General features: G+C 32.5%; 1 protein-coding gene and 2 long non-coding RNA genes across 3 annotated transcripts; 2 read left to right on the top strand and 1 right to left on the bottom strand.

The window, feature by feature from the left end:
- Positions 1-2,128: 2,128 nt before the first annotated feature.
- Positions 2,129-2,754, bottom strand: LOC139905049 (uncharacterized). The gene is made up of 3 exons (XR_011779515.1): positions 2,710-2,754; positions 2,521-2,599; positions 2,129-2,442 (listed from the first exon to the last, which is right to left on the bottom strand). It is a non-coding gene; the product is annotated as an uncharacterized lncRNA (long non-coding RNA).
- A 2,136-nt stretch (positions 2,755-4,890) lies between these two features.
- LOC121115780 (uncharacterized) lies at positions 4,891-5,639 on the top strand. The gene is made up of 2 exons (XR_005863668.2): positions 4,891-5,059; positions 5,360-5,639. It is a non-coding gene; the product is annotated as an uncharacterized lncRNA (long non-coding RNA).
- A 6,368-nt stretch (positions 5,640-12,007) lies between these two features.
- Positions 12,008-13,507, top strand: LOC121115606 (astacin-like metalloprotease toxin 3). The gene is made up of 5 exons (XM_040709682.2): positions 12,008-12,429; positions 12,494-12,774; positions 12,840-13,108; positions 13,171-13,269; positions 13,331-13,507. The coding sequence occupies exons 1-5, from the start codon at positions 12,031-12,033 to the stop codon at positions 13,432-13,434; spliced, it is 1,152 nt and encodes a 383-aa protein (XP_040565616.1). The 5' UTR covers positions 12,008-12,030; the 3' UTR covers positions 13,435-13,507.
- The last annotated feature ends 1,276 nt before the right edge of the window (positions 13,508-14,783 follow it).

Below are 14,783 nucleotides of genomic sequence, written 5' to 3'. Positions count from 1 at the left end.
CTCTTCTCCTCGCACGCTTTTCTATTCTTATCAAAATTATCACCCTTATTAAATTGAAGGCTAGACTACCTCGGACCGCGGCGAGTTTTTTATACATTCGCAACCTCGACTGATAAAAGGAAAAGAACTAGTGTTGGGGTTCGGTCTGGAAATCCTAGACCGGTCTGAGACTGTTATATTTTTTGTTGGACTGAATTAGTTCTGTCCAATAAAAAGCTCGGTCTAGTCCGCTCTCAAATAAAGATTCGGTCTACATCGGTCCAAAAAAAAATTTCGGTTAGTGCAGTACCAAAAAAACAGTCTAGACCGATTTTACAAATAAATTGTTTATAACATGACATCATATGTTTTTTTAAGTATAACTGACGTTACATGAAGTTTAAACAGAGATAGTTCGGATTAATTTTGATCCAGGCTTCTCATATTTGTATACAGTATTTGTTCTAGAACTTATCTTGTTCTTTTATGATTTTTTTGAAAAAAAATGAATAACGATTGATCTAGAAAAAAAAATTAGTCTCTCATAATTTAAGAGACAGAAAAAAATCGGTCCATTAATTGAGACTGAAAAAAAATCGGTCCATTAAGTGAAAATCGGTCAAGAAAAAAATAATTTACAATAATTATTTTTGCTTCAATTTGGTCGTCTTTCGAAGATACAGTCACACTTTATAAATAAAAACAATAGCAGATGATTATTAGAACATTACATAACCGCACATATCCAAAAATTCCCATCAAACTCAAGCTTTAAGCATTTCTTTACGTGTATACTTCAATATGACACATGGGATCTAGCTACATAAAAAATATTCTTGTGTTATTTTGCTGCAAGACTGTGTCACTCTCGATCGTTTCGTAAGCAAACTAGTATAAATAAATAACGCTCATGATGCCCAATGATGCGAGTAGCAAGTGAACATTACTAATTTGTTGTATAGCTGTACCTATGGTTCATGGATCATCACTTAATATTGATGATTCCCATTAATGTTGCTCCGATTTGCGGAAGATCAAATGTTAAGTTATTTGCCACTAATTTAAAATTTTTGAGTCCCCAAGGTATAAATTAATATCAATTCTTGGAAAGTACCAAACTTGAATAGTATTAGGGTTCCATCAGTCCTTAATATGGAACTTGAAATTGATCCTGCTACAAAAATTGAGAGATGATCATATTTTAGTTTACAATTATTAACCTATCAGCGTTAAAAGTGATAATTGTAAATAGATTTTCGTCTCATTCTTTAGTGTGTCTCTTATCGTTTTCTTAAAGGAATCTAGGATAAGAATAGACATGAGTAGAGTTGACACGTTTATAATGAAAAACAACCATTAAAGATTAGAAAAGAAAACATGGTTGTTAGATGTGCTGGGGTTTTTTTTTCTTTCTTTTTCACTATTTCATAGGACATCGTTAAATTGTTTTAAAAATGCATCATAAAATAAGTATATATGTATTTAAATATAATTATAATATTTTCCCTGAACTTAGGCTATTTTAAATGTAGAAGGATCTCCTCTTTATAGCAGTAATCATATAAGAAACAGGTGATATTAACAAGAGTTTTATTTAATATGACTGTGTCAACTCTAGACATAAGTTGCAAATTAAATAATATTAGTCAATAGAATTTAAATTGTTTTTGTCCTTTAGTTGAGATCGTGTGTGTTTCTGCTGGTGCTAGGCCAAAACGTGGAACATACAGTTTTTTCAGGATCATCCAGAACAAAAGGAAATTGTGGAACAAAGAAATTACAAAAACAGATAGATTTGAGACCCATACGGACTCCATACAGAGTATTCGGCATTCCATCCTTGTTGAAGGCCCTAGCCTCGAATGTTTTCTTGTGTTTGAAGAAATATACATACACTTGCATCAGACTCTACGGCGTTTATACAATTGCCCTGAGCAGCTCGATACTTTGTTCTAAATGGCCCATTAATCTCTCGGATGATCTTGCAATCAATCATGTCATTTTGATGGCTTATAACAAGGCTCAAGAACCTTTTACACTCAAAAAGCCACTTGGACGCGTTTATCGCAGGCAAAAAAAACACACTGACAGTTGCAAATACTTTTTAAGATCTAAAATGAAGCTAACACTGTATATGTAGGTTGTTTTAATTTGTATTTTTATTTCAACTTGTTGATTTACTTTTAAAACTCTTAAAAATCTAATAAATAAACGCCAATTTCTTTGAAATGAGTTAAAAAGTTATACTTCAATTTTAATTATACATATAGTCAACTAATAATGATGTTAGATTTCAACGGAGTAATCAATCATTATACGATAATACTACTGTGTCACATGTCAAAAATAACATATTTTGCCTGAATTGTAACCACTTGTCTGTTCCAACATGATATACACTTTATTATTCTAGAATATTTGCCCATCCGGTCGGACCAGTGTTCATGGAAAACCCTGAATACTCTAAATTTAATTACATCAAAGTTAACAGGGCGTTAATTTTGGAACAATATGAAAATATGATTAAATTTAAGGGTATACCTGGCATTGCCCGAACTTATTCGTTAAGCCATAATAAAAAGTTTTCCAACTCTTTTGTTAAGCCCGGCCATTGTATAGTCTATTTGAAAAAAAGATAATCATTTTTTAAATATATGAATAATTATGCCCAAGTTAAACTTTAAAGTTTATTTAAAATTTAAATTATTTCAGAGAAAAGTAGAAAAATACTTGTAATGATGGCTTTGATGTTTTCTAATTAATTGACTATATATATTTTATCTTACATAATTTTACAGAATATAATGAACATTGATAAATAGTTATTGATACGGAAGTTATATATAATAATAATCAACAACCTCTCTTATTCATATGTAATAAATAAATAAATAATTTAAGTTAATGTTATATTCTGAACGATACTCATTTACTAGGGCATGAGTATTGTTTACTAATGCTGGGATATTCTTGAATAAGTTTCTCAAGTTGGCTGTATTTTATGATAGATCAATATTGTATGGACTCGAATGCAAATATTTGTCGTTTAAGGAGGATTTTGGTTCATTGGTAAACGCCAAGTGTACTGATAAAAAGGGATTCATCTGTAAAACAGAAGATGTGGCATTTAAATCAAGGAAATCTACTTTGAAAAATAACATACAGAAGGTGCAAAAATATCCATCTTTATGGGAATTCTTTGATGGAATTAATTATTTCATACAGAAAACTAAAAATTCATTCAATTAAGCAAATAAATTATTCCGTATACCAGGAGGGTATTGGTAGAAATAGAGAGCAAGTAACAAAATGTATTATTGTCAAACCAAATCAAGAAGTATTTTAAAGGGAATATACTGTTCTCCTCAATAGGCCTTCATTCTTAAAAAAGTTACAATGAGTGCAAAAATGAACATACGGGTACAAACCTCAAAGAACATTTTTGGGAATGAGGTTAAATCCTTTTGATTCTATGTATGAATAAATAATGTGTATTTATTTAACATGGGAATGGAATATGGAAAATGTACATCTTCCATATAAATTTAATATCTTCGTCAAATTACTTTCCCAAATTTATCACATAACTTTGTAATTGGGTTTTGTATCGGGGCTCAACTTCCTATTACTAATTCCAATAAATTATTAGGATAGAACTCGTTCTATGATTTTGACTTTATACGTAAATCTTCAACAGTTTTTTGGGTTTTTTTTTTAAATATCGTTTATGAGTAGGGACCTTTGATGGAAGATTTAGACCATGAACAATTTGATTAGGTGAGTATCCACACTCAAGCGATGTATTTTTATATTTTGATAATCCATCTCTAAATTTATATTTCCTGATCTACATTTATCGAGAAGATTATTCATGTCGTTCTTACTTTGTACAGTTACCAAAGGTTCATCCATCCATTATTCTTTTAATGGGCGAGGTAAATCAGGGTGAAAAATTCCTAATTAAATACAAGCGTTTTGTCAGATGAATAACTCTTTTTGAGGATATTTTTTATCACGTAAACTACCTCTTTTTGTATACGATTTCCCCATCTCAATTTCAAATCAAATCAATAACATCTAGTATATCTAATTTAGATTGATTAACCCTGATGATTTTAGTTTTGAAGTGTTGATCTTCGACGTCCAATATTTATATATTTTAATGCTCTTGATCCAACGACGGATACTATTGTACCATTGTCACAAGTAGCTATTATATTTTGAAAGTAATTTCCATGGGCATTCAGTACATTTATGCGTTGTTTATTCAATTCAAATTTTGGAATAGAGTGAATGATCGATCAATAGTTTTCTTTAGACATCTACACACTCTTCTTCTTCGATATATATTGACTTTGCTAGATTTTGTATTTGCGTTGACACCCTTTGATACTAGATCATTTAGACTATTTTGATTATTCCTTCCCGTTTATACTGTTCTACATAAAGTGAGAGTATCTTTAAAATTCATCTGTTGAGTCTTCTTCAACAACTTTTGCCATACTTCGTCGTCATTGATGCTGCAAATTATATAACCAGCTAACCAATCTTCTGGCTTCTTCTCAAAAATGTCTGCTTCATCTGCAAAAGTAAAATTCATCCAATGTTTCTGTACACCCTAGTTTTTTTCTATATCTAGACCCTGATGTTTATATTTTTTCTTTTATGTATTCAGTAATGTATTCTATTACTTCATTCAGTGTATTATTTGTGTTTGCAGAAATCTCTACGATTTGTCGAACTTTTGTATTCAGATGAGCAACAAGTTCATAATATTGATATTTGCTCTTCGCAAGTGTTTCCCAATTTAACATCATTATTCCATGTTTCTATCCATTTAAGAAACTCTGAATAATTAATCTCGTTCAGTTGGGTTTTACTCATCATTTTTATATAAAGGATGACATAAGCACTTTCATTTCTATTCTGAAAATTTTTAAGACACTTATTTTTGAATCAATAATAATGAAAAACTGTTTTTTATATAATTAGTTGAAGGAAATCATTTACTGCTCATTTATCAAGATGAGGGTAAGGAACTCATCACAAAGATTACCATTTTAAGGGCTATCAATTCAAGGTAAGTTGAGCCAGTTATTTGTGATATTACTTTTTATTTAGTAAGGATGGTTCCGGGCAATCCTTGTACACTAGCCATGTAAATTCTAGACAAGAGATGATACCCTAATATTTCCCGATTTGATATTTTATAATGATTAGATACAACTATATCCAAAAATCAATCATATACTTTTTTTTATTTGCACTCACAAGGATTTAGACAGTTTTCAACTCCTTAATTAGTGGATTACATTTAATCTTTCTAATCTTTATATACCTGAGTCCATATAAATAACTTTTTTTTTTTTTCATTTTGTAGGAATAATTATAAAGGGAATCTACACATATTGAATTGAAGATGATCATCTCTGCTCAGATACGTTGCTCCATGCTTATAAATTACACTTAATTATATTGATAATTATCCCTACTTAACTATTAGACAACTGAACAAACAGAACAACAATACTCTACGTAGGACTCTAGAAATTAACGAAAAGAAGCAGCTTTTTTACGCCAATTAGAATTGAAAAATAAATACATGCAAATAAATTTATAGATACTATATAGTTGTATGACAAATATATAATTTACTTGATTCTTGGAAGAGTACTTAAATTTGGAAAAACACTTGCATACTAAATTTTTATATAAAACGTAGTTAGAGCTATGTGTAATAAGAATCATATCTTTTCATGTATTTCATTTTCTCCAATAGCATATTATAGAGTCCAAAATTTACAACATCTGATTGCTGTAGTTGAAAGGCTATTATTACGAAAAGGAGTCATATTATCTTCAGTTCAGTTTTTTTCTGTATAATAAATTTGATTTTAAATATTCAAAGAATAAAATAATACCATTATTTTTATGACGGTTATTGCCCGAACTCAAATTAATTGGTGTTTAGATATGAAAATGTTGCTGCAATGAACCCTTTCATATTTCTTTGGGGTGTTTACTCACTCCAAAGACAGAAATATCCTTATAATATTCACATTTTACCGTATAAAAATTTAATTATGACACATTTTAAGTTAACAAAACACTAATCTTTGATGATTCATTACTTGATACCTGATATTTTGTCATAGCGTACAAAGAACATAAGAGACAAACCTTTTGTCTCAATAACGTGCTTCAGCCGACCTATAAGTGACGAGCAGGTCTTAAAAATATACCCTGGATCAAGTTTTGTCTATTCCTCAGTTATTTGCTCATTAAAGAAACTCAAATTTGTTGCACGTTTAGCACATTTCCTGGCCTCAATAGACGTTCATATGCTGTAATCAAGGGGTTGGGGTCCGGCGAGTATGGATGCCAAACAAAATATTATTACCAAAAAATTATATAATATAGATAAAGTGATATCTTTAATATACTGTATTATCTATTCACGACTATGTTTTATTTTTACTTTTTTTTAACTCACATTAACTGTTGTTAAGCTGTGAAAAATTCCTCTTTTCTTACTATTAAATTAAAATTAGTCAAAGAAATAGAAGACTTCTTTTGCATTTGGGTCATTCCACGTCAAGTGTACACACTTTTTTGCAATTTACGGCATGATCATCTCCAAATTTTATGATTTTTGGTGAGCTGGCTTTTCTATACAAAATAAGAGAGTGTGTGAAATATTAGGGTTCTGTGAATCACCTGGGCCGTTCTAGGCCCGTTCAAAGTAGGGCCTAATACATTGGACCAGTGTTGTTTAGAAGACCATAATTCCGCTCATAGCGGCTCGATTTTAATACAGATTACGTCAAAAGATGCACAAGAACACAAACTTTAACTTATATTCTATCATATGCTATAAAAGCGGCTCTATATACTCTAAATAATGCTCTGGTTGGTAGTGATTAAGATCCCATTCTGAATTTTAAATATGTTTAAAAACAAATATTGATATATGTTCTACGAAAATTAAAACAAAATCGGGTTTGCTGCTTGGGAGAGGCGCCATTTTGAAGGCTGCGCCAGAGCTCCAAACTTTTATATTTGATTAAAATAATACTTTGAGTAAATATAAGTTAAAATTTGTATTCTTGTGCATCTTTTGACGTAATTTGAGTTAAAATCAAGCCACTATGAGCAGAATTATGGCCCTCTAAACAACACAGGTCCAACGCATCAGGCCCAACTTTGAGGGGGCCTAGAACACACCAGGTGAGTCCCAGAACCCAAATATCTTACAAACGCTCTTATTTTGAATAGAAAAGCCAGCTCACCGAATATCATCAAAATCGGGGATGGTCATGCGGTGAGTGTGTGTACACTTGACGTCGTGGAATGACCCATTTATCAACCTTTCCTCGGAAAAGAAATAGTGCCAAGTCAGTTTGAGATTAGGCAATTAATTCCAACTATTGGCCCAGTCTTCAATAAATTAGTCCCGATGGAGAGGGATTTATTTTTAACCCTTCTGGAAGATAAATTATTCTCTTTTTATAGAAACTGGGCAGATCTATGGAGAACTTTGGGGAATTGCCATTCAATTTTTCCACTTTCATCGTTGTTTTATAAAAAAATGAACAGAAAGCATGAGCACCCTTCATTTTTTTGTTCAATCTCCCACCTTGATAGTCCATAACCAAGGTTGTGCCCGGTTCAAGTTCAGCAGTTATATCAGTCCCGGTCTCAGTTCTTTCGTTTTAATAGTTCCGGTCTTGGTTAAGCTCTATCGGCCTCGGTTCCGATCTTCGGTCTCGCTTCTTCTTTATACAGGATCAGTTTTGTAACATGTACTTAAAACAAGGGGCGTTACAAGAAAATTCTGGCCCAGGAAATGATATTCGATACAAAAAGGGCTGCATCTATCTTATATACAGATTGCATAGTACCCCAAGTTCCAGCAGGAGCTCCGAAAACTCGTATAAAAGGGGCCTCAGTTTATTAGTGTAGGGGGAGCTGGTTATAGTGACGTTTGGGAAACCCTAGCTTTAGAAATATTATAGTTATCATATTATAAGGGCCTGACATGCTTAGTAGCAGACCTAGATCCATGATCTACCCCACCCCTTCCCTTTTGTATTTACGCTGTCCGGTGCCTAAAACCCCTTTTTCCAGATCCATAAGAAGCACTAGGCTATTTAGAACTGTATCGTCCTGGCAACGTAAAAAAAACATTGGAAACGTTACAATTGTACAAAAAAATAACTCTGAAAATTCACGTATTGATTGGAGCTGATTTATTTTTTAAAATATATACCTTTTCTTTATATATTCTAAATAGGAACAAAAGTACAAGAACCGAGACAAATAATCAAAATTTTGCGATCTCGGTTTCGGTCTTGGTTCGACTGTAATTCTAGCGGATGAAGAACCAGATCCGTTTGAACCACAAGACAGAAAATTCTTTCTCCGACTTGTGTTCAAATCGCACATAAGTGTACGAAAGTCGTTTGAAAATTCCGTACAAAATCTGAGATATACTATGTACCCAGTCACGTGTTTTAATTCATAAATATATACATAAATTATATTTTACTCGCTAGATGGCTCTGAAGTTGAATTAATGTTACTTTTTAAATACATTCTTCACCAATATTTTGTTGATTTTTTGTAATATACCAAATGTTTCACTCAGTTCAATCAAATTGTATCAATTCACTCATTACTCAAATTTGATATCATGGTCACATTATAAAATGCCCTAATTCCCTTAATGGAACATCCTTCTAGATGGTGCCTTGACAAAACGTCAACCAACAGAACGTCGAATGTACAAAACGTCGAATAGACTAAACGTCGAATGGACAAAACATCGACCAGAAAACTGGAAACCTGAACCATTGAGAGCAAATATGGATTTGAATGATCTCGTTGAATGAAAACTCAGTTTTGAAGACTAGATGTAATTGGCATGAGTTGATAGTTACGTAAAAACAACGTAAAACAACTATCGAATTTAAGATACTCATGGATATAGAGATAAGGGAAAAATTAAGAGTCTCAATTGGGATTAAGGAAGACACACTATTATCCGTTTCTGAAATTTAAAAAGAATTAAGGAAACACTTTCGCTCTCAATACAACATCATTCTTGATAAAGTTCAATTCCACTCCATGTATCAAAAAGAAGGTCATTATTTTGAGGACTTCTAAGGAGAGGTAACTCGAATTACAATCCATGCTGAATTTAATGAAAAATGAGGAACTAAGGAATGTTTAGTAGAACACATCAAGATTAAGTTAATAGTCGGTCTTTGGGGTCAAGAAACGAGGAAAGAGCTTATGGCTATAGATGAATATGAGTGTACCGTACAAAAAGTTATTGATAGGTATCGAGCAGAGGAATGTATTGAATTCAGAAAAAATAATTGAAAGCTCCTTTGACGCTAAGATGTAATGCACCCTTCCTTTGAAACTTTGTTGTTACCTAAAGACTCTCTGAATAGTCATCAATGGTTTATTTGGATTGTGGGTTAAGCCAATATCACTAAATGACAACATAGAAATAATGTTTTTGTATTTCATCTCTGTTTTGCATGTTTTTTTAATCTTCATACACTTGAGCATTATTTTTGCGCTCTATCGTAATGAATAAATCTACTGCTAATATATATTAGGGATCTCCTTTTTGGCAAAGGGTTTACACTATATATAACGCAAAGTTTATAGAAATACAAGGTTAGGCAATCATATGATCCGCCTTGCTAAAAATTCCAATTTGATGTATCATACCGACTCCTCAGCAAGACAAGCGGATTTTGATAAAACACACAAAAAACTCATACAATATGACGTCAATACTAAAAAAACGTAGTGGAAGTCAAACATCAGTCGTACACGCGTTATGGTATAACCTTGTATTTCAATTAACCTTGATATAAAGTAATACTTTATTATGAACCGAAAAAACCCTCCTTTATAATTATTTCTAGGAAAGAATCCCCTTCATATGTTGGCCGCAACTAGCCTTTAAATGGTCCATTCTTTCGCGCCAATTTTTGACGACGCGTTCGAGCAATGTGACCGGAATCTCACGAATAACTCGCTTAATATTTACCTCCAATGCTTCAATCGTCGTCGCTGGTTTATCCACATAGACTTTTGCTTTTACGTAGCCCCAAAAAAAAAAGTCCGAAGGTGTGATATCACACGATCTTGGTGGCCAATTCACCTAAGTATGAAAATACTGAGTAAAAATGACGTATGAATTTGACAGAACTCGTACGCACCTGTCAAAAAATCCCTACTGGAAAAAACCGCTCTTTTTGAATGACCCTATAGAAGAAAGGGTAGTAGGTCGAAACGTCGACCGACAGAAAGTCTACCGTACAAAACGTCGACCGGCAAATATTACATTTCAAAATATGAAAAACTGTTTTCTACAACATTTACTCCAGACATTTCCAGCCCAAGATATTTACCCCACCACCCCTACATAAACAAAAAGTAAGGAACCCTTTTAAACCCCCATTTATACGTAGAAGTTTTGGGGCTATTTTGGGTACCGCCAGCCTCAAAATGAGATGAAAAACGAAACGGTCTCAAATTCAGGGGACCCTTTCGGGGTATAAATTGAGGTGGGGTAAATTTAAATAGTGGCAGTGGGTTTCACCCCATTTTGGGGCAGCCCATACCCGAAAAAAACTCAAACATTGGGGAAGGGGGTAAAATATGGGTAGTGATGGGCTCTTAGTGGTTACTTAAATAGTGGCGGTGGGATTCATTCCATTTTGCGACACGGCAGTGTCTGAAAATAGCCCCAACATGTATAAGGGGGATCGGGAGTGACCCTTACTCGTACTTTATATAGGAATGGTGGTCCTGGGGTATGCTTTAGGCGGAAAATGTCTGAATGGGATATATTGCAACACCATTTGTAGTAACCCTTTATTTTATATTCTAAGGTCAACCTTCTGTCAGTCGGTGTTTTTTTCTGGTCGACGTTTTGTCGGTCGAAGAAAGAAAGGGGTCGAATAGACAATTAACATTTATAGTATTAGTAATAGTAATCTTTAAAAAAAAAATATATATCTGTTATCTAAAAAGAAGTCACTTAAAAGGAATATTGAACAATTTATTTAAAACTTTGTTTAAAATAGGTTAGTCCAAAAATAAGAGGCTTTTTTGTAAAAAAAAAAAATTTTAATTTAGGAAACAAAGAAAAATTCGGATATATTTGAATTGGTATACCGTGTTATACAACGTCACAAGTTCTTTATGTCTCTGATACATACATACAGGGTGGTCCAGATCCGTGTGGCTGAGGTTATCAGGAGAGATGGATTTTATTATAAATAACTAAATTTCATTAAATGTAGCTTTCAAATTATTAAAAAATATTGTTTTACCACATCTAATTTGTTCGTACTAGGCCTTTAAAGATTTCCCCAACTCTTTTGGACCACCCTGTATAAATTTATGTTTGAAGTTTACAGAAGCACCAGAAAATTCCATGTAAGAAGTTATCAAATAAGTGACAAGATGACATCAACCATAAATATGTTATTCATTCAGATGTCAATAAATTATACACACTTTATACTTGAATGTTCCCTCCTCAAGAAATATAGAATAATGATAACACCTTTGGAAAATAACAACATAAAAAGTCTCGTCTCCGATGATTTTTTTTTTTTACAAATCTATCTAAATGCCAAAGGTAATTAAATTTTCTTTTTAAAACTAAATTTTGATTATAGACAAATTTACTTACTCAATGAATGACTAAAAAATATAAATATTTTTTGCAGCACCATTTATTTAAAAATAAGAATAAATGAAGAGATGTGGCATATTAATAATGACAATTCTAAAAAAGAATATGAATTATATTAGAAGCTGTTAAAGGAATCCAAATGAGATACACTCATCACAAATCTATTTATGCGTTTACATTTATACATCTATACATTTTCGATAATTTCTATTCTTGTAATATTTTATTATTTCAAAAACAAGTGTAAAAACATCTCACAAAGAAGATTAAATGTATATATATTCATGCTGAATGTCTATTATAGCATCATTAGGTTTTTAAACATGGGAAAATTGTTCATAGCAATTGTATTATTTCAAATCCTCTTAACAATTTATTTGAGTGGGGGAAATGTTTCCGACGAGGGCAGCTGCAAAGTCTTGTTGGGTGCTTACGATAGAGCCGCTATGTATTCGAGGAACTTTATTGGAGGACGAAGCAATCGATGGCCCAATGGAATTGTACCATACATAATTAGCTCAAATTTCACTTCAAGTCAACGACAAACTATCATGGATGCTATTAAACACATTTCGGATCGAACATGTGTCAACTTTGTTGAAAGAACAAATCAAACAAATTATGTAGATATCTTCACTGGTGAAAGTGGATGCTATGCTAATCTTGGCTACAATAGTAGGAGAAGCATAAGTAAACTTCATTTACAGAGTAATGGCTGTGTGGTATGACGATTTTCATTATGTAAAAAACTACTATTGACAATAACTTTGATTTTGGATAAATAAGATTTTGGGCATTATTACTCATGAGTTGCTCCACATCCTTGGATTTTCTCATGAACAAACAAGGCCTGATCGAGACCAATATGTTAAAATCAACTGGGAAAATATAGATACTGCAGCCTATCCTAACTTTTGGAGAGCTCTTGGAGAGAATGAGCCTGCTACGATTCGATACTGTGGAAGTGTAGGCATTGATCAATATGACAATTGCATTGCAGGATTTAGAGCGGCAACCTTTGGATTGGACTACGATTATGGATCCGTTATGCACTATGGACTTAGATTGTTAGTTTCCTTTTTAAAACTTTAATAGTCGATAACATTATACTCTAATATTATTTTCTACCTAGCTTTTCAAGGAATAATAAAGACACAATTTCATTGAAAAAGTCCACAACTGCTCAAATTCCTAACAGAAGCGGAATGAGCAGTTTGGATATTCAAAAGACCAAACTAGCCTATGATTGCCAAAATGATGCTACAGATTCTAATACAACTCCAGCCCCTACAACCACAACTCCAGCCCGTACAACCACAACTCCAGCCCCTACAACCACATCTCCAGCCCCTACATCCCCATCTCCAGTCCCTACAACTCCAGCACCTTCTACTTCTAAACGTGAGTACTATTTCCCATATTTTAAAAATAATTAAAAAAGTTATTTCTTTCTTTCTTTGCAGCTTGTGTTGACACATTTAGGTATTGTAAGTACTATAAGAACTACTGTGGAAGACATAGCTACATTAATAGATATTGTAAAAAGACATGTTTCAATTGTGGTATGTAACTTATCATTTTACTTTATATTAGACTTTCATTCCTTTTATTTTCATTGTTTAGTTTGTGAGAATGATCTTGGTGATGTGGTCTGCAGTAGACTTAGTGGATATTGTAGATATTATTTCATCAAGAGATTTTGTCAAAAAACATGTAGAAAGTGTTAATTTGGAATGTATTTTCCTTTGTTTTGTCAATTTCTTATATACCCGAATAATTAAATAGTTACAACAGTATCAATCATTGAACTATTTCATATTTATTTATTATGGTACTAGATATATTTGTCGGTGTTTCCAAGATTTGGGGATCCCGAGGTTGGAAAACTCTTGCCCTACACATTTAATATAAAGTATCTAACTATTTGTATATAATAAACTTATTATATATTAAATAAGGTTGGTTGGTTTGGGGTTCTAATGGATGTATTTTAGTTTATGGTTCATAACTCTTCGGCTTTCAAAGTTATAAAATTGTTTTTAAAATATCTTAATATTATGGTCTATAAGACTGTGTAAGTTGTATCAATTTTATACATTTGACTGTATATTCGTTAGAGAAATCATTCAAAAGAAAAAAAATATGTCAAACTTTTCGTATTAAATTATAAAATTTTAAAGGATTTTTTTCCTATCTAAATGAAGGTACAAAAGAAAGCTTCGATACAAATATAAAGGGTGGGGATTTGACGTCTGGAAATTTGAAGGATAATGTATTTTACAATTTATTTCCCACAATTCATTCAGAATTTCAAAAATCATTTGCTTTGTCATGTAGTGGTCATAGTGAGGTCAATCACTCAAGGCCAACATCCTTCAGCTTCAACACCAGTCTCCAACCTGGGCCTGAATCTGCTACAGGGTTTGATGATGAATTCCTAGTCCATGTTGGCCACTGCCTCTAGAATGGAAGCCCACAAGGTTTCAACAGTGGTATGTGCACGTTTATTTGACACTCTGTCAAAGATTCTCCAACACATTGTGATCAAAATCTTCAGATCCGGCGTGCTAGGAGGTGCATCTCCCTTGCAAAACATAATGGTCCTAAAAGTGTTTTTTTCTGGAATACATCCCATTCTAATTAATTGATTTGCACAAATTTTTAGATTATAGAATGATACTGAGTCAAAACATAAATTTAAGCTCAATAGCATCATTATCTATTGCGTCCTTGGGCGTGTATCCGCCATGGAGGTACACAATAATGGTAAAAGGAGGATGGTCTTATTTGGAGGACATTTCTAGTATTGTGTTTGTTTTTCCTATACAGTGTTGTCAATTGAATTTGATAATTAGACTGTATTAAACAAAGATCTCAGGTGTGTCAAAATGGTGCCTAAACTTGTTCCGGATTGAAAATCCCCACCATGTACACAGAGAATCAATTTTAAGGCCTACTAAAAAAATTATTTTAAAAATTTAATATAAGACAAAACTTATTTTAATTTTAAGACCCCAATTCTTTAGGCTATAAGGGTGGCCTGCAGGATTATATATTTTTTTTTTTTTTTTTGGGG

This window comes from Lepeophtheirus salmonis, chromosome 4 (genome assembly GCF_016086655.4).
Source record: "Lepeophtheirus salmonis chromosome 4, UVic_Lsal_1.4, whole genome shotgun sequence".
In the NCBI taxonomy this organism is placed as follows: Eukaryota; Metazoa; Arthropoda; class Copepoda; order Siphonostomatoida; family Caligidae; genus Lepeophtheirus; species Lepeophtheirus salmonis.
This window is presented reverse-complemented; position numbering and strand designations above follow the sequence as displayed.